The sequence below is a fragment of the Salvia hispanica genome, chromosome 1, assembly GCF_023119035.1.
Source record: "Salvia hispanica cultivar TCC Black 2014 chromosome 1, UniMelb_Shisp_WGS_1.0, whole genome shotgun sequence".
Taxonomy (NCBI): Eukaryota; Viridiplantae; Streptophyta; class Magnoliopsida; order Lamiales; family Lamiaceae; genus Salvia; species Salvia hispanica.
Genome location: NC_062965.1, coordinates 19066610 through 19086754, shown reverse-complemented (window position 1 = coordinate 19086754; position 20145 = coordinate 19066610). Strand labels below are relative to the sequence as shown.

Below are 20145 nucleotides of genomic sequence, written 5' to 3'. Positions count from 1 at the left end.
AAGCCGCCCCCAGTATTCATTCCTGTTTTGGTTTTTTAATATATTTAGTGATTGATTCAAAGTTTTGATTATACCCAAAAGTAGAATTATTTATTTCATTTGTGTGGTCAATTTGATGCTTACATCAAAACAGTGGGATTCGTGGACCTAATAAACAACAAAGATTTATTCACTGAACAATTCTTGTTTATTTACCCAAAAATTATTTATTCCCTATTTTTTTCTTATTTAAATACTCCCTTTTTTAAATGGCACAAAATAGGCTAAAGGACATCTATGACTTTTTAGTTATCTACTCTCAAAGACTTACTCTAAATGTACCATTTTATTATTTTATTTAGATAGTTAATTGTACAACAAATGCATAGTAACTTTATAAATTATTCTCATATGGTTAAAACTTATAATCATGAATGAAAATTACTATACTACTAATATGATGAAGATATTTAACAACAACTAATAAGAAATTAATATCTCAAGTGATAGTAATGATATTTGTGTGGTGACTTCAATGATGAGATTTTCAGCTTTATCTTGTTGGATGACGTGGCACATTAAAGAAACTAAATAAGATTCTTGATGACATGGCGGCTTCATGTCCATAAGAAGGATTGAGGCACGTGAAAATCAGCTGGTCCACTTCATTATTCTGACTAGGATTCTGGGGCCCACTTGAGGATCAGCAAGTGAAGGGGACAGCAGTATGGGCTGTTGTATTCGGATTCAATCCAATCATAGCTTCTGAAGCCCATGTGATCTTGTCCTATTATATGTATCCCAACCTCAATTGACTTCCTCACTTCAAAACAATTTCCTTTTAATTTGCATCTTAATATTTATAATATTTTCGATTAACACGTTTAAAATAATAATTTAAGAGAATAAATCACAAAAGCCCGATTAAACAAATAAATTTTGGGGAAAAAATGAATCTTCCTTGAAGAGGGAGACTAATATTGTCAAAGTGTATGTGATCAATTGTCTTACTTTGACAAGGCTCTAGTTTAAAAAGTTGTGAAAAAAGTGAGTAGAAAATGTTAGTAGAATAAAAGTTATATTTTTAAATACTACTGTATTAACTAAAAAAGGTTTATTTATAGAAAATAGAAAAAGTAAATGAGACAAATATTTGCAAATAGATGAAAAAAAAGGAATATGAGATAATTATTTACCAAATTCTCCACCGTTGAATCCACCATAATTCAATAATTTTCTCAAAAGTAAAACACGTATTTTACTCGCAACACATTCTACCTACTTAATCAACCAAATTGTTAAATATTTGTCAATCAAAACATAACAAATAAATAACGGATAGAGAAACTAGTACTCCATCAGTCCCAATTTACTTGAAATACTTACTGTATTTTTCTTCATAAGACATCCCACTTAATTGGAACATTTCATAAAATGAAAGTAGTGCTCTATTTATTTTATTCTTTTTAAAAACATCCCTCTTAATTGGAACATTTCATAAAATGAAAGTAGTGCTCTATTTATTTTACACTACGTAAAAAATTAAATGAACAGAAAATGAATAAATGAGTGGCACATGAGTATTTATGAAGATTGGGTGTAATCAAGATGAGAAATTAAATGATTGAGTGGAATCTTGATAGATGACATGTCTAAATAACAACCCGTTATTTGATTCGGGGTAGGAAAGCAAATTGGGACAGCTTTCTTCATACTTTATTAAAAATGTGTGGATGCTAAAGAGATAGGATTTTGATGCTCTGAATTGGGACTGGAATCCAATTTCTGATGCATGTTCCTTTTTTTGGAATTGTATTTGTATTTCTATCATCTACCAACTACCTCTAGCAAGTTCCTATATCCGTTAGAGCATCCACTGTAGGTGGACAACTTTTGGTGGACAACTTTTTTCCATAACCCCATTTTATTTATCCACAGCAACAAAAAAAAAAAGTATCCGCAACAATAGCGGACACTTTTTAGTGGACAAATTTCACTTTATTGTTTTTGTTGTATATTTTAATTCAATTACAATTAAAATTATCGGACTATAAATAATAAGAGAACGAGATAATAATAAAATTAAAAATTGCGATGAGACCAAATATTCGTTGTATTCATGGATACCGGAAAATTACACAACGAACATTTTAAAAAAAACATACAAAAACAAATAAAAACACCGCCACCATCTACTCGGTGGCGGAGTCGGAAACCTCTGCCTCATCGTCGTCGCCCGCTCCCTCCGGCGCCGCCGCCCCCCCGTCGCCCCCGGTGTCCCCCCTGGACCAGTCAGCCCCAGCTCCTCTCTGATCCTACACATCAGCTCATAGTATATCGACTTGGTGATCGGGTCGGTGGCCGACTCGTAGAAACGACAGTTATCTTGCAGTTGTTTCATCATCAATTGCACATTCAGGTTCCTGTTCAAGACCGCATGGGCCCCATGGTCCACGGGCTGAGCTCCAGAAGGCGCCTGCGCGCTGCCGCGATCCCGGGCCCGGGCGCCGGGCTAGCGGGAGGAACCTGCGGACATCCGGGCGCTGCGGATGCTGGGCCTTAACTTGCCCCGGAGGGCGTGAGCGCCTGGTGTGTGTATCAGAAGGCTCCTCCACTTGCAGGCGTCGTTGAGGTCGATTGAGTGTCCACCGCTGCTGCTGCTGTAGTAGTGCCCGGCTCTGTTGCGTCTGTTGCGCTTCGCCGCGTGACCAGATCGGCCTTGACTCTGCACAGATGGCCTTGAATTTCGGGCAGTTCTCGAGAACGCGAAACTCCTCCCAGTGGTTGAACTTAGGCTTATATAGCGCGTTGTATTGGGACACGGAGAGAGCCTTCACGTCGGCTTCGTTGCGGCCACTCTCAGCGTTGATAAGGTTGTTGCCGTAGATGCTTCGCCGAACTTCTTGGTGGGTGTCGAGAATCCTCCCAAACTTTTTCCATTTGCTATTCCGCGTCACGCGGTTTAGCGCCTCTCGGCTTGAACTCATTGTAGGTTAACAAAACGCGCTTTCAAAAGCCCATCTCGGTCTGATCGGTGCCCCGACACAGGGGTCTGATGTGACGGCATCCCATGCCCTCGCCACAGCAATCGACTCGTCTTTGGTGTAGTACCCGCCCCAACTTGCTACCGCCGACTCGCTACCGCCGCTGCCGCTGCCATCAGCCCGGACTCATCAACCCCATCATCTGCTCCAGTGTGAACCTATCGAAATCAGACAAAGGAGTCTGGGTGCGCTGGAAAGAGTGAGAAGGGGTATCCGGTCGCGGATGGTTGGGCGAGTCCATAGTCGGTCGATAATCTCCAAACGCCGAACGACCCAAATTCCTCTGAAGAAGACTGACCCCGATATTGGCTTTGTTGCCACGGCGGGGATGTCGGTGACCACGACTGGAATGGAGGGACTGGGACTCGATCCCGGGGGGTGGGACTCGATCCCCACAGCTGAGATGGCTGGGAAGAAGGATAGCATCCGTATCCCGATTCCTTTTCCGTGCCGGGTGAATCTTCGTCTCTCCCGTGCATCTCGGTAAAATCTAGGGTTGTGAAATTGAGGATGGAGTGAAAATGGGTGTGGAGTGGAAGACAAATTGGTGGGTATTTATTTAAATAAGCCAATAAATTAAATAAAAATTCGAAAAAAAAAAAAACCCGGCGGTCCGCCGCGGCGGTGTTGCCGCGCAATAGGTAGGCGCGGCGACCGCCGCTTTTCTCTCTCCAGCGGCCCGTCCTCGCCGCAAAGCCGGCGATCTTCCGTCCGCCCCAGCCCATTCGTCCGCCCCCGGGGCGGACGCGACTCCAGCTATAGCCCGCCGCGGCTAAGCCGGGAAGGGGGCAGCCGGCGCGCCGCCCCTATAGTGGGTGCTCTTACATCCTAGGTGGACCTCATCAATTCAATAGCTACTTCATGAACTTAGTGACTATTTTTCTTACTAATTTCGACATTTTCAAGGGTGAGACAACTGATTTAAGAATTCGAGATTAATCCATACTAAAAGTTAAATATCGATTATCTGGCGTTTGGTTAAAGATGGATGAGTATGTGCCACTCAACCATACCTTGGGTTAATTGGACTCTATTTTGATTTATTGTCTAATATATAAAAATGTTTAGATGTTGTGTTGTTGCCATCTCAAGTGGCTTTGTACACATTATACCGAGTGGATTATGTAAAGGATGCACTAACCGTGATGTAATTTGTCTTGCGGAAAGATGGTTTTTCTTGACTAATTTTCATTGTAATTTCCATTTCATTTATTGTTGTTTTTTTCCTTTGATTACAAAAGTTAGAGTACCGCGTGTATATGGTTTCAGAATTTTACCCCAATATTTTTTACCGTTCTTAGAGAGAGAAGAATTGTAACATCGTTAACTCAAACATACATAGTATTTATCTTCATCTTTACATAGTTTATTATTTTTAGTAGAGAAATATGAAGGATTGTTTTAAACATATTTTTCAAAAATGTCAACACTTAATGTAGTCTCTTTATTATTGTCCAAATAATTGTGTTTGTCTCAATTCAATTTTAAATATGTTTAAGTTAATGTCTTTAGGTGTAAAATGAATTGAGGAGTATATATTTATTGAATTTTTATTACATAGTAGTATATTTTTCTATTTTAAATCGTATATAATTATATTGTTTCCTATTTTAATTAATCGATTAACAATTTAAAATTGTATGACAAAAAAATATTCCGTCGTGCATCACACGTGGGTTAAGACTAGTGCTATATAATGTGACACTTGCATTACTACTTTATTTCTTAACTTATTACACCTATATAGTAGGAATATTTGATATCATCTTCAAAGCATACGGTTTAAGCATCATATTAGAGAAAGGGAGACACCGTGTGCACGCCCGAACACCGTGACACGTGGATCGAACCCGACCCGGATCTCAGTTTAACCCACCAGTAAGAAGGATGAAGGGGAAGGCAAAGAAACAAACAAGGACGAGGAAATCATCTGGCAGATGTGGCTGCCGCAGAGACAAGTGATGGCTTAAAGGAGAGAACGTGCTCGGTGCTGGTGGAGGAGAACGGGGTATGAGCACACCGTGAGGGTGCACGCATAATAGGTTTTGTCTCAAAGAAAACAACCATACATAATTTAAGGCAAAACAAAAAATATGAGAGAGAAGTTATGTTAATATTACTTTCAATTGGCATCTCCGATTACATCAAAAAAACTCGAGCGTATATATATATATATATAATATATTCGCATTATGCTAGAGAGTATTGTGAAACAGCAATTTCCTGAGATGACAATTCACAGAAAGACTGGAGCCATTACAAGAGTGATCGTAGCCAACATTTTGATGAGAACATGAAGAGAAGGTCCTGCTGTGTCTTTAAATGGGTCTCCCACTCTGCAAAAATAGACAAAGTTCGTAACTCGTTACACCATTCTTTACTCGTCTCGCAATTTCAACACGGCCTAGTGAGTTGACGTGACATGCCTCAATAGAGCCGGCCAGACACAACCAACTCGGTGACCAAAACAGATTGATGGTGAAATTATTGTAAAGTTTCAAAGGTCGTGTGAAAATTACGAGGGGCTTGAAAAACCATGAAGTTTGGTCAAATTCTGGGTCATCGTGAGATAATTACAAACAAAATCCAAACTTCATGGTTTTTCCTGCGGTTTTTTCAAGTTGCGGGAAAGACTAGAATTTGAATGAATATCATGGTTTTCCGACAATTTGACCAAGTTACGAAACGGGTGAAAGTGCGAAACTTGAAACATGAATGCGAGCAACTTACGTATCACCGGTAACAGCGGCTTTATGGCACTCACTCCCTTTGCCTCCCAGAGCTCCTGTCTCTATGTACTTCTTTGCATTATCCCAGGCACCTCCAGCAGTGTTGAGGAAAAGGGCCATAAGGATGCCAGAAACTGTGGCAAACATCAACATCGATGCCACGACTTTTGCCCCGAGGAGTGGCTGGCCTGTGTAGTAGCCTAGCACCCGGAACACGATACCTACAAGGGAGAAAAATTCTAATGGTTTATCTATCGAACGCTTAGACCATCACCTCTCAACAAGACACAAGGTTTTTGACACCAGTTGCGGAAATAAAAGATGGTAACCTCATGAATTTATATACATATATCACAAAAATAGATAAAGTGCCAAAATTTTATGGACTTGTAGATTCCAAGAAGAGTACAGAGGAAGCAAGAAGTTACCAACGACTATGGGTGATATGATGGCCAGCACTCCAGGTTTAATCATCTCCCTTAAAGAAGCAGAGGCAACTATAGATACACACCGACCATAATCAGGTTTCTCCTTGTAATCCTGACATGGATAAGTAAGGTATTGAGCAACGTAGTGATGGAAAAAACTGTACAAGCTATTTTGAGAGATCGAATTACTGTACGAACCATGATCCCAGGCCTCTCAATGAACTGTCTTCTTACTTCATTGACAACCTCCTGAGCACTTCGACCAACCGCGGCACAAGCCCAAGCACTAAATAGAAATATAAGCATAGAGCCCAGAAGTCCTCCAATAAACACTTCAGGAATGGCAATATCAACCTGTAATAGTTCGAGATGATATGAAACTAATAGATCCTAACAAGAGTTCTTCGATTCAAACTTCCCCTGTTTCATAGGTATAAAAAGAAATAGCAAGACTTAGAATGCTTACCTGATGAAATTTTACTTGTGCAAATGAACCTACTTCATCCATGTATGCACTAAACAGAAGAAAAGATGCTAATGCTGCAGAACCAATTGCAAATCCCTTGGTCGTGGCCTTTGTAGTATTCCCAACCGCATCAAGCACATCAGTAATTTCACGTACACTTTCAGGCTGTGACATTAGTTTGCACATAACATTAGACTTGCTTGAAAAGTAATCTAAAGGCTTGTAAACATCTTAAGATCATTTCGAGTACCTGCTGACTCATTTCAACAATTCCACCAGCATTATCAGCTATTGGACCAAACATATCCATCGTCAGGACATAAGCTGCGGTGCTGAGCATTCCCATTGTGGCAACAGCCGTCCCAAACAATCCACCAGTTGGACTTCCAGACTCATCAACCAAACCCGAAGTCTGGCCCAGCCAATAAGCTGAAACGATGGATACGCTTATAACAAGAACGGGAAGAGCTGTTGATTCAAGACCTAAACTAACTCCTGCAATAATATTAGTTCCATGACCAGTGGAACTAGCAAGAGCTAATGTGCGCACAGGCTCATGCTTGTAGTCGGTGTAATACTTTGTGATGCAGACGAAGAGGTAAGCTGTAATGATCCCAACCAAACCACACAAGGCAAAGTTCAGCCATGCAGAAGGTGCTTGTTCCGTGTATAACATCCAGCGTGTGGACTGCAAAATATGTGCCATGACCAAATTGAACAAGTAAAAGAGTGCACCAGAAAATAAGCATGCACAGAAGCACAAATTAATTCTACAGGCAACAAAAACAGAACTAATAATCCAAAAAGAAGAAAAACTTCTTACCAAACCGAAAGTCACAACTGCTAACAATATTGTTACAGAATATCCTTTCTGCAGAATTGCCATTGGATCCTCTAAAACACCAATCGCTCCAGATCCACGTGTATTGCGAATAGAAAAGATCCCAACTGATGATATCACCAGGTCGAATGAGTGAACAACCAGAGGAAACAGAATAAAACCAGATGGATCTGCACGTGAATAACATCAAGAATCAGTTATTATAATTCAGCAAGAAAAACATATACTAATATGGTAAGGTCATTACATCATTACTAGATATCTAGATAAATGAATTGATCGCGTACCTTCAATTTTGCAGCGCTGTGCCATTGTACCACCAAGTATCATTGCACTAATTATTTCTGCAGCAATACTTTCAAACAGATCAGCACCTCGAGCAGCACAGTCACCAACATTGTCTCCAACCTTTAATTTGTCAACGATAAGAAATAAATATCAATCAATATGAATTAAGAGGTAATCCGAATATATATTATCACATACATGATAAAGTAAACACCAAAAATGGCGTGCAATGAGGGCCAAAGTAATTTTTTGGACCATTTTTTGTGCTGCTCACAACAACAGCCACAATTTCCAAATGCTTTTTATGATGAGAGAATAAAGAGAGGAAATCCCCCATACCAAATCAGCAATGACAGCAGGATTTCTTGGATCATCTTCAGGAATACCCTGCTCCACCTTTCCAACAAGATCGGCTCCAACATCAGCCGCTTTGGTATATATACCACCACCCAACTGCGCAAAAAGTGCGACAAAGGAAGCTCCAAAACCATATCCAACAAGAAGAAGAGGCACTGAAAGAGAAAAAATAATGGTTGACTAATGCAGCTAAAATTGTGTTAGAGCAGGAAAAGATCACACAATCCACACACAGAATAACAGCATTTTAGAGTCCATTAAGGTAGGAAGCTCAGGGGTGGGCAACTTACAGTCAGTGATCTTCATGGAACCTGTTGAATCTACACCCAGCCAAACATAAAAGGTGGAATAAAGAATAGCAATACCAAGGACAGCCATTCCGACAACCACCAAAGCAGAAAACCCACCAGCACGAACAGCTATCTGAAAAAAATTCATGCCACTTATAAAATTCAAATGCATTGCAACTAACATGAAGTACACATGTCCAACAAAATATGAGAATAATGCCAAACAAAAGAAAAAACAAAAGAAAAAACAAAAATCAGACACCTGCAATGCTTCTCTTGCAGATCGTCTTGCTGCACTTGAGACTCGAACATTTGCACGTACAGAGACCCACATGCCTACGTAGCCAGCAATACCAGAACAAATAGCCCCGAGAAGGAAAGAAGCAACAGTAATATAAGCAGTTGCTGCCCTGCATCACCACAGGAGAGCAGATAATTCATAGTTAGAAATTTTGTAGCAATGAAGGCTAAAGTGCAGTTATTGTGTGTTTCTGGGTGACTGACCTCCCTAAACCAGAAGATTCTTGCTGTGGGGTTGTACTCCGCAATAGATATATAATCAGGATTACTAATCCTAGTAAAATAGCCATTTTTGAGATGGTTCCATACTGAGTCCTAAAGAAACCTTCAGCACCATCACGAATAGCCTCTGATATCTAGCATGTAAAGCAATAAGATCACGGCAATCAAGAAAAAGAAATCTTCAAAGCTCAACAGGAGAGAATACAGAGAGTCATGCTGGCTAATAAAGCCTGGATGGAATATATTTAAGCTAAAAGGCAGCATGTTATTGCCAGCCAAGTATAATTAACATTATAGATAATTTCTTCTGGGAATTTAGTTGTACATGAATTATAGGTTAATGCAAACATGGAGGCATGTGTCATAACCAATACTTCGGTATGCATCTTGGTGAAATAGGTATAAAATGGCATAAAAGAGCCAAGATAACAAAACTAAATAATACCTGAACCATTTCAGGAGGCCCCTCATCCTTAGATAGTACCCATTTTGTAAGGTATATGGACACGAAAAAACTGACAATGCAAACTGCGTATACAAACACAATAGTTGGCGAGGTAATTGCACCAATATAAAAGAGAACTCCCAGTCCAAGAATCAAAAGCACCAAAAGAACACGGCTGTTTATTCTCATCAGTAGACGAAATATCTGAAGAAAGAACTTACAGTCAGCACTTAAGCAAAGGCGAGTGAGGAAAAAAACATGCAACGATAAGATGTAAAAAACTAATGCAAGAAAAAAAAAAGAAAAAAAAAAGCTTCATTCTTCATACGTTTTACCCATGTAAACATCACCTGTTTATCGGAATAAAAGGACATTCTAAGAGGATCTAGTTAGTTCGATAGAAAACCAAGTTCCTTGAAGAAATAGATGCCAGCTATAGTTTTTAAAACCATTTATAATGGTTTTAGCTTTAGTAAATCCCCAAATACAGATTCACTTCTTGTAGTTACTGTAAATTATGCCATGCCACATTGTAACACAATACTAAAAGGGTACACGCTCTGGTCAGGAGTATGATTTATTCGGTTATCAAACTAAAGTTTATTTTGAATGTGCAACCTATTACAATTTCAAAGTCTCTTTTGCATCCATATGGCCTTAAATCATTAGTCACATGTCAAAGAACATGCAGCTGACCTCATAAAGCAAGATTATTTTCTCAGGAGAGGTATAAATCAATATAATTAGAGCACCGAAAGATACAGTTTGATGATATGTTCTGCTCACAAGATACGTAGGTTGAATAGATGCACTTACCAGTGGAGTGTAGGGTTTAGTACGCATGTTCGGGAATGTCCTTGGCCTTTCCTGGTAAGGCCCCAAGCTCCCTCCCTCCATATCATCATCCATGGCAACACTTTGGAAGGAATTCACCCTCCGTGCTACGGGGAAAGGGATAAACTCTCCACTCTGGGGCAACTCGCCCCCTGAACCCGGTCGCTGTATCTTGAATTTTTTATACTACAGCAGCGAAAGGTAGAAATGCAGCTCGTGAGTTCCGGAATCAAGAATAGCTTCTCCCTTTTATCCCACCACTTCACTTGTCACCACGTGCTCCCCTCTGATGATTCCCTTTCCTGGAAAGCATTTCTAATAAATATCAGCCCTCAGCCAAATCCAAAAATAAATTTTCAGCAAGCTTGCATCAGAAACTCCAATTTTTGAATTTAAGCAACCAACCGTCAAAATGCACATACAAACTAAACATATGAGAAAAAACAAAATCATGCCCAAAAAAGGTAAATGCTTGCAAATAATCCAAGATAGAATATGCATAAATACATCTCTGGATCGAAACGGCACAAACAAGCCACAAATTTCCAGCATTGAGCACAAATCAGATTGCTTATAATTCACCGAAAACTGAAGCACTACATTATGAAACGAGGACCTTCTTAATTGAAGAGAATTAACTGAGTTTATGAGCAATTACTGAATAAGAGAGAATAGATCAGGAGAATACGAGTGATGCGTGATTGGGCGGTAGGGCTCCGGCGACTGAATTCGGGAATCGACGGCAGAATCAGTGTGGTTTCAGGCGTTGAACGGTGGTTTTGTGAGTGTTGGGTTTTACTTTTACCATTTCCGCTGCGACCCGACCAGTATACACACTACCTGTCACGACTGACGACAAAGCCAATTACGTTTCGCCACGTCGTATCCTCCTTCCACGTCATCGGTTATTTTTTGTTTTTGATCACTGGTTGGTTTCATTATTGTGTTTTCAGAAGGTTCTCCTCTAGTTGAAGCAATCACAAAATACACTAAAAAGGATTTATTAAATTGTCTATACTGGATTGTTATCGTGTCGATACAATCAGATTAAATTAATTTGATCACGTAAATGGATTTAATAGTAGATAAGTTTTGGCAAATTGTATAGTTCGGGTTATTATCAATTTATCATGTCGACACGATCAGATTAAGTCAATTTGATCGTGTTCGAAATTGATTACATATGATCGTGCTATTATCGTGACTTAAAAAAAAACTAGTTGGTTAATTAGGCAACAATTGTTTGAATTGTTAATGTGGTGTCAAAACATTACTGAAATTGGATGTCGTCGAATCATTATTGTGTCGCTAAATGTTATTTCAAATTGTTATTGTCTTTCAAATATAAACAAGTTAGCGATCTAATAATGGTTTAATGACATCAATTCCAGTAACATTTTGATATTGTCGTTGACGGTTCATAGAGTTGTTGCCTAATTGACTAGGTAGTTCTTCTAAAGATGCTCGATGACGATTTTACATTTATCTTATGATGATTCAAACCTTTAGGGAGTGTTTGGTTTGCAATATTGTATTCGAGATTAAATTTATAGTGTATTTGTTTCATTATATTCAATCTCACAACTCAAAACTACATGAATAATCATGGGATAATTAGTCATAGCTAATCCCCTTATGGCTAAAATAATATCACAATTCAATCCTAGATTATATCTTAGTATTATTTTATCTTGAAAATCGAACACCACCTTAATCTACTAGGTCGGGCATAAATATCTTACCAATTGAGTTCCTATGATATACTCTTTCGCCCCATAATAGAAGTCCTATTTGATTTGAGTACGAGTTTTTAAAAGTATAATAAAAATTTAAAAAGGTAAAGAAAAAGAAAATAAAAAGTTACTAAAAAGTGCAAGTATCCTAATTTTGAAATCAGGTGGTATTAGTGTTTTTGCTTTCACTACCATATAAAAATCCCAACTTTATGAAACACTCTTTCTCTATCTCTGTGGTTTAAATTGGCATAAAATTCGTGAAAAAACCTGCCAAATTCCACAATTTGGGCATCCCAAATCCCACATTCACCATTTTTTTTTCTCCAATTCAAGATCGTGTTTTAATCAAACACATTCTTCACACGAAAATGGAGGATGACGAATTCTCAACAGAGTTAAATGTGGCGGTGAGGGTGGTTCACATGGCTTGCTCTCTCTGCGAAAAGGTGCAAAGGCAGCTGATTTCGACCAACTCCGATCAAGTTAGGTCCAAGGATGATCACTCCCTCGTCACTGTCGCAGGTACAAAATCATTGTTTCTTAAATTGGGTATTCCTAATTCTTAATTTCGTTCCCATTTTAATAGTAATAATATTAAAAAAATCATGAATATATATAGATATATTGTGGGTTGGTGGCGTGATTATTTGACCAAGTTAACGATTCTTCTGAGAAATGGATGAATGTGGATAATAGAAAAAAGGAGAAACTATGTTTTTTTGAAGGTGGGGAGAAGTTAATGTAGGCCTCTGTTGTTGTGTTCTTTAATTACTTGTGTTTCTTTTGATTTTGGACTCTGAGGAGCTTGATATTGGGATTTAAAGTGATCACGAATGTAAACGAATAAACACGGAAATTGCTTATGTAGTTCGACACTACGTTTGTGGGTGATGCACTGTAATTTTTGGATACAACTTACAATGTGAGAACAAATATATAGGCAAAAATAGTGAGCTGTAATCCTAGTAACAATAGGAATCGGTTGGGCCTAAAAATATAGGCACGGTGACTGTGGATAGAGTGACTTCCTTTCAGACTCCATACTCAACACTTGCCTTATGGCTGATGTAACATGTTAAGTATTTCTTATATTTAATACAAGTTTCTTCCTCATTCTCTAACATGCTATTGTGATCAATTTGTGAATATGGAGCCGGAAAGGAAGTGAATCGCTCCACGATCACGCTGTGTATTTTTCAGGCCCAATGTGATTCATATTGTTACTAGGATTAAGGCTTGCTATATTGCATGTATAAAGTTTTCTCTCTTTGTTAGTTGTATCCAAAAATTATTGTGAAATCCGGATTCGCATTGTCCACAATTCCCATGTTTATCTCACTTATATTCGTGATCACTTGTGCGTTTAGATCCTATCAGTTAGTCCCAAATACATTGATGACCTTTCAAAGTGAAACCAAGATTTTATGATCTCAAATGCAATGCTATATCTTTATTGGTAACTCATTATTCATTAACAGACTGGAGCGTTCAAGCAACGGTAAGTTGGATGCTCTCCAAAGCTCTTGGTAGCCACATTTCCATTGTTGCTGAAGAAGATACTAAAAGTTTATCCAGGCCCGAATCGTCATCTATCTTGGAAAGGGTTGTTGATGTTGTAAATGAATGCTTGGCGGAGGCAACTAGGTTTGGTCTTCAGGGTCCCGTTAGCGCACTCAGTGCTTCTCAAGTTCTAGATGCAATCAGCCGATGTAGCTCCATCGGAGGGCGTACAGGCCGGCATTGGGTACTTGATCCAGTTGACGGGACACTAGGTTTTGTTCGTGGAGATCAGTATGCTATTGCCCTTGCTATGATTGATGGCGGGGACGTCAAAATTGGAGTGCTCGGCTGCCCAAATTACCCTGTGAAGGACGATGGCCTGAAAAAGTATAGTCAGCAAAACCTTATCTTGTCGAATAAACCTTCTGGGGAAGTAGGATGTGTGATGTACACAAGGAAAGACAGCAGAAAAGCTTGGATGCAACCCTTAATTCATTGTGACAAGACACTCGAGTGGCCAAATTCTGCAAAGCTTATTCGGGTTTCTTCCATTAGCAATCCTGCACTAGCAACATTCTGCGAACCGGTAGAAAAATCTAATTCGGATCACTCATTTGCTGCAGGAGTTGCCTGCAACGTTGGGCTGAGGTGTGCAAATGATTCTCTTAACTAGTACTCCCTTTTGTGCTCGAGAAATTAGCAAATATCGTAATATTATATATACGCATGCTATTGCTAACTCAGGCATTTTGCTTCGAACGTGCTTGAAGTTTCCCAGTGAAGCTTGATTCAGCTAGCCCCAAACATGAAGCTTTAATATATAATCTATTTCTTATGTGTAAATAGTTTAAATTTAAGCTGATATATATTGGTGTTTCGTTTAAAATCTCATGTATTTCAGAATTTTAGTTCAATGTTTTGTCTCCATTTTTGTGATCAAATTAGATTTGTTTTGAAGGATGCTAAACGGATGTCTATTTTATACGCAGAAAGAAGCCCTTGCGTGTTTACAGCATGGTTAAATACGCCGCCATAGCTCGAGGAGAAGCTGAAATTTACATGAGATTTGCAAGCTCGTCATATAAGGAGAAAATATGGGACCACGCAGCAGGTGTTCTCCTCGTGCAAGAGGCTGGTGGTGTGGTCACTGACGCCGGAGGGCACCCTCTCGATTTCTCCAAAGGAATATACCTGGAAGGGCTCGACAGAGGCATAATTGCTTGCTCGGGGCATCAACTGCATGAGAAATTAATCGGAGCTGTTTATGCTAGCTGGGAATCATCTAACTTGTGACCTCTCTTTGAAAAAGCAACCAAACTGGATATAAAGATACTATCTTGCCACTTTAGCGGAAGGTATGACCAACTTTTCGTAACTTTTGGTTTCGAAATGTACTCGTATATGATATATTTCATGCTATTTGTGCTGCTCCGTTTGTGTTGACATAGTGTCCACTTGTTTCAGGGTGACGAAGTCGGTTGATGGAGTTGTTTGGTTCATTCACTCAACCCGAGAGGTGAGTAGACTGTAATTTCTTCAGAAAACACCGTCGTTGTAGCTACCCGAGTTTTAAGGATATTCTATGGTCATCTCGTTGAAGAACTTAATGCTTTGACATTGTTATATACTCCCTCAGTCCGCCATTAAATATCTCATTTTGCTATTTTAGGATTTTTGTCATTACATGTCTCATTTCACTTACATATAATCACAAAACTATATAACACTGAGCCTCACATTACATTGACCTTTTCCACACATTTATAAAATCCGTGTCGATCGCAAACGGGACAATTAGTGGCGGACGAATGAGTATATCATCTAAAGAGTTTGGTAAAAGGAGAAAAAGATTTACAAATGCATAAAGGAGAGATATTTTGTACTATGTAATGTTTTAGGAAGACGGGGTCGAGAAACGGGTGGGCGTAGGCGTGAAGTTCCGCCACCTCCACCCGGGCCTCCGGCTGGGCGGCGGCGTCAACGCCCTCCTCGCCATCTCTTTGCTGCCTTCCCTTCCCCTAAACCTATTTTCCGGGCCCGCAGGCCGTGTCGTTGAAGCGCCTCTGGAGATGCGACGAGAGCCGTTTCGGAGATGGAGCCTATTGTCGACGGCGGAGACCCGTGGCCTTGCTGGTGGCGGAAGACTTTTCTCCATATTTCTAGTAGATTTTCGAGTTGTGGGCAGGATGTGTAATGAATTTCGTATTATATAGTCTGGTTTGAGAGAAAGAGAATGCGTCGTTATGTTTGACTCGTAGGAAAGAAAGAATCGGACGCGACGAAAACACGGTTTTTAGTTGAACGTGTCAAACACCACAAGTTGGATTTGTTAAAAGCGCACTTTGAACAGCTCAATTTGGTGGTGTTGGTGGTATCTTTCTATATTCTTCAACTTGAGAATATAGACTTTTATCAATATTAATACAACTATTCATATTTTTTTAATTATGTTTTGTGATATAAGATATTTTATCCATTTTTTTTACGAGTTGGATTGAATTTCAGCTAAAGAAATTACAAAGGAGTAGGAATCAAAGCGAATAGGGCTGGGAAGGAACCGACCGATTGGTCGATTAACCGACACCCAACACTGACAAAACCAAGAATCGGAACCGACACCGAACTCGGTTACCCAGCCAAGAACTGAAATAGCACAAAAAAATAAATACACAAAGGTGGAAAATGTTTTTAGAATCTCATTATTCATTATTAAAATTAACATAGCTTTTCTATCTCCAAATATTTTAAAAAAAATTAAAGAACAAGAGTGACTGTAAATAAAAGAAATAAGAGGGAAAAAAATAAAAGGAAAAAAGGTACGATATTAATTATATTAAATTAGTAGGTATATTATTAAATCGGTTTACTATTATAACCGATCGGATCTCGGTTATAACCGAAACCCGAATAAGTCAGTTAATCGTTTACCCAGCCCTAAAAGGAATGTTACTTTGACACTAAGAATATAGGTGTCACATGAGTCGCGTCAACCTAAACATGGTAGGGAGACCCACTGGATTGGGTCGGGCCTAGGCTTGGCCTTTTGCTTATGTTTGGGCCTGAAATGGGCAGATCGGGCCATAGAATTCTATTACAAAAAGCTACGAAACTAAAATAATTTAAAGAATAGTAGTAGTACATTTTAATACAAAGAAAAGGTAGTTTGGTGGTCAAGAAAGCAACACAAAAGCATGTATGAGAATGAAGCAAAAGCCAGGATTAAAGTGGAAAGACAGAGATACATTTCACATATAATATGGCCCCAATGGTTCTGCCAGTTGGGAACATCACTTGCCACAGATGTTTCCATCATTAGATAAAGTAAGTACGTATTAGATCGTACTACTTTCTAATATAGGTTATTTGTATTTGAAGACTAGAGTTTTAAGCTAAACATTTTAATTTGTTGTAACTAGGTTCGATCAAGCCGATTCTCGATAGTCGATGATTCATTAAGATTGACACGAGTGCCCAGTGACATTATTCCATTGTCAGAATCCATGTTGTGTTATGTACACGCCTGAGTCCTTTTTTTCTCTTACACATGGAGATAAAATGCAGGACTTTGTGCTATCAGATTCAAAGCCCCATCATTATTCTTGGTCTTAAAATTTAGTGTTTTTAATTAGGTTATCTTAATTATGATATCAGCCGATCAAGAAAGGTCAAGAAATCCACTAATCCAGTCCTAGTCAAACTAGCCATTAAATTAATTTGACAATCAGTTTAATTATATTGAGTTTTTATTTCTTCGTTTTTAGTTCGATCCATTCATTTGATCAACGCTAAGAAAATAAATCATATATTTGCAAGATTGAATCATTGATTTAACTTTGATTTAGATTGCGGAGATCGCCAGGAATAAAGAAAATAAAAGAATAAATGATGAAAAAGAAAGACACAAGAGTTGGCAAGATTGCCTATACCTATTAAACTTGTGTCGGAACCAACACCTTAATTTAAAAACATATCACACGAAAGAGTATATATATGTAGACAATTATCATGTGAAAGAGTCTAACACGTGAAATTAACTGCATTCGAAAAAAAAAAACATCATTTATGAAATTTAAATCATGGTATAAAGAATCAAAGATGCATGCATCTATTGTAAATCTTCATGATCGAAGGGCTGATGATGGTTTTCTATTCTTAATATTTAGGGGACTTCAATTGGACCATCTTCATATTCCATAGGTCGTTTATCCACTATCTAGAACGAAAAATGTAGAAGAAGAGAGAATTTGACAAAAAAATTAGAGAAACGAAATTAAACAACAAAAGAAAAATAAAGTTGATGCCTATCGATTGCGACTCTACGATGACACGAAGCCGGCACTTTGAATTCCTTCACCAAAGTAATGAATTTGCAGTAAATCTTTTTTTTCTAAGCACTAAAAACCAGGGCGGATCAATGACAATTTGCCCACTTCATATATTCCACCCCATATATATTACATATTTTAAAATTTATCTCTTTTAAATTCTCACTAAATACTCCTTCAAATTATTATAACTAATGTCACACCCCGTGCGATGCACGACTTAATTCACGTTGTACTTATACTAATTTGAAACATGAGTCCAGTATTTTTAAAATGAGAAACAATATGATTAGAAGTTCTAAACTTGTATATAATAACAATTCACAATACAAATGAAAACTCATACAATTAAATAAGTTTTCAAACTAAAATTTGAACACAAAATACCCGTCAATAAGAATGCTTTCGATCTCTATTGCAAAAAGATCAACCACAAACACATAAAATAAGCTTATAAATGTTGATTATAATGGAGTATTAGATATCTAATACTCTCTCGTCCATAGTAGTGGAGGCATTTTTTTTCGGCATTGTGAAGTGAGTCAAGTAATAATAAAGCAGGAAATGAAAAACGTGATAAATACTAAAAATTAAAATGACTCAACTATTATAGAACATACAAAATGACTTCACTTCTATCTAAGGGAATACTACAAAAGCTGTAAATACAAATTAATAACATACAATTAAGAATAGTTCAATAGTAAAACAATGTTACAAAAAGTTAAAAAAGAAAAAGAAAATAACACATCGTATCTTTTACAATAGATTCTTCGTGTTTTCGTCTCTCCTCCACTCATGCTCTTGTTCCCTGAGCTATAAGATCAATCCTAACTATTTTGCCGGACGAATGCTCCAAGTTTCTTGATCTCTTTGCTAGTGAGAATATTAGAGTTATATTTAATTTTTATAGTTATAGTAATCGGTTATGGATCCACCACTAAAAGCAAGTGGATTGACATTTTTTTATGAATTTAAAGGCCAAAACTAAAGAACAGAGAACACAGTTAAGCTAAAAATATACTACCAAATAAACAATTTGAAATAAAAAAACAATGTAACAGTGCAATTCGCCAACTTAAAAGTGAACGCATTTGAATTCCTAAGTTTCTTAGCATTTCAAAATTCTAAAGAGTAATAACAAAAGGAAGGTTTAATCCAGATTTGGTAGTAGAATAAACCAAAACACACAAAATGCATAAGCAAACAGAGCAAATAGAAGAATTCTACCAGTCGGCTACATATTTTAGCAACCCATACATTTCAAAAATGGCAAACTTTAGCTCAACATATTTTCTCTGGCTACGATCTACTGCACAAAGTCAATGTTCTCAAATTTTTGACACAGGTTTTCATATTCGCGGGCAGCGCAACGGCAAATATTCCAAAAATTGCGGAGAGCAGGACGTCAAATATCCATAACAATGACGTCCCACTTGGTGGCAGCAGGACGTCAAATATCCATAACAATTACGTGCTACTTGGTGGGATCCTTGCATAGTCGCCACCATGTACTACACACTTTATGCGCACTCTCCAATAGCTTTTCAGTATGCAAACCTTTGGAGGATATTCACCGTCAATTCCTATGCAGTCGTTCCATGGTGGCGGAGGATGAAGAGGCAACAGGCAATGTGCTGGAGTCGGATTTCGTTTCCATGCTCAATATATCTATGAATTTTAGGGTAATGTGTATATCATAGTCCTGTATATATATACAGTGATTGGATGTGAGGCGTCATTCATCACTGAAACAGAAACGAAAAGTTCTCATTTATTTAACTAATTAACCATGATCATGGCATTTTCAAAAAAACGTTCAATAATGATGAAGGCAATTTGAAAACGTCTTGGAGAATAAATGTCAATTTAAATCCATAGTGATTGTTGGACGTGAGAAGCTTAATGCTTAAAACTTATAAATATTCACAATGATAACATTTGTAACCGTTATACTATTAAACTAAATCTAATCTTATCTAAATATATGTATAATCGCATGAATTAGTAGGAGTTACAAAAGCCATAACAGCTCAGCTTTCCTTAATTGCATTTACATCCTTTGCACAAAATTATCATTCAAAATGGCCCAAAACTCGCATTTTATATATGTATAGATTTCTTCGTATGCAAAATTGTCCCTCCTACTACAAAATTTCTAATAAATACAATTCCTAATTCCTCTTTTTTCTTTTTATACAAACCATATAGTAGTATGCGTGTGTAAAGTAAGAATTGATGAGTACATGGATGAACAATTAGATCACATACAATATGTGATTATGCACTCATTAAGTCAGCCGCACGACCACGCTCCTTGTATCATTAATAACCATGTTAATCCAAATCCCAATTAAACTA

General features: G+C 38.0%; 2 protein-coding genes across 4 annotated transcripts; one reads left to right on the top strand and one right to left on the bottom strand.

Annotated features, from left to right (window-relative positions):
• Nucleotides 1-5117: 5117 nt before the first annotated feature.
• Nucleotides 5118-11056, bottom strand: LOC125219612 (pyrophosphate-energized membrane proton pump 2). Of its 3 annotated transcripts, none has more exons than XM_048121637.1 (15): nt 10912-11056; nt 10206-10525; nt 9390-9593; nt 8927-9078; nt 8685-8832; nt 8423-8555; nt 8115-8287; nt 7775-7895; nt 7470-7657; nt 6897-7334; nt 6647-6811; nt 6379-6534; nt 6181-6292; nt 5754-5973; nt 5118-5359 (listed from the first exon to the last, which is right to left on the bottom strand). In XM_048121637.1, exons 2-15 carry the CDS (start codon nt 10296-10298, stop codon nt 5260-5262), a joined length of 2403 nt encoding a protein of 800 aa, XP_047977594.1. In that variant the 5' UTR covers nt 10299-10525; nt 10912-11056; the 3' UTR covers nt 5118-5259. The 3 variants fall into 3 exon arrangements, with proteins under 3 accessions (XP_047977594.1, XP_047977601.1, XP_047977608.1); XM_048121644.1 differs by having other exon boundaries at nt 10206-10538; nt 10912-11020; XM_048121651.1 differs by having other exon boundaries at nt 10882-11017.
• Nucleotides 11057-12176: 1120 nt separating this feature from the next.
• LOC125219633 (PAP-specific phosphatase HAL2-like) lies at nt 12177-15127 on the top strand. The gene is made up of 4 exons (XM_048121663.1): nt 12177-12481; nt 13438-14107; nt 14449-14814; nt 14924-15127. The coding sequence occupies exons 1-3, from the start codon at nt 12328-12330 to the stop codon at nt 14750-14752; spliced, it is 1128 nt and encodes a 375-aa protein (XP_047977620.1). The 5' UTR covers nt 12177-12327; the 3' UTR covers nt 14753-14814; nt 14924-15127.
• The last annotated feature ends 5018 nt before the right edge of the window (nt 15128-20145 follow it).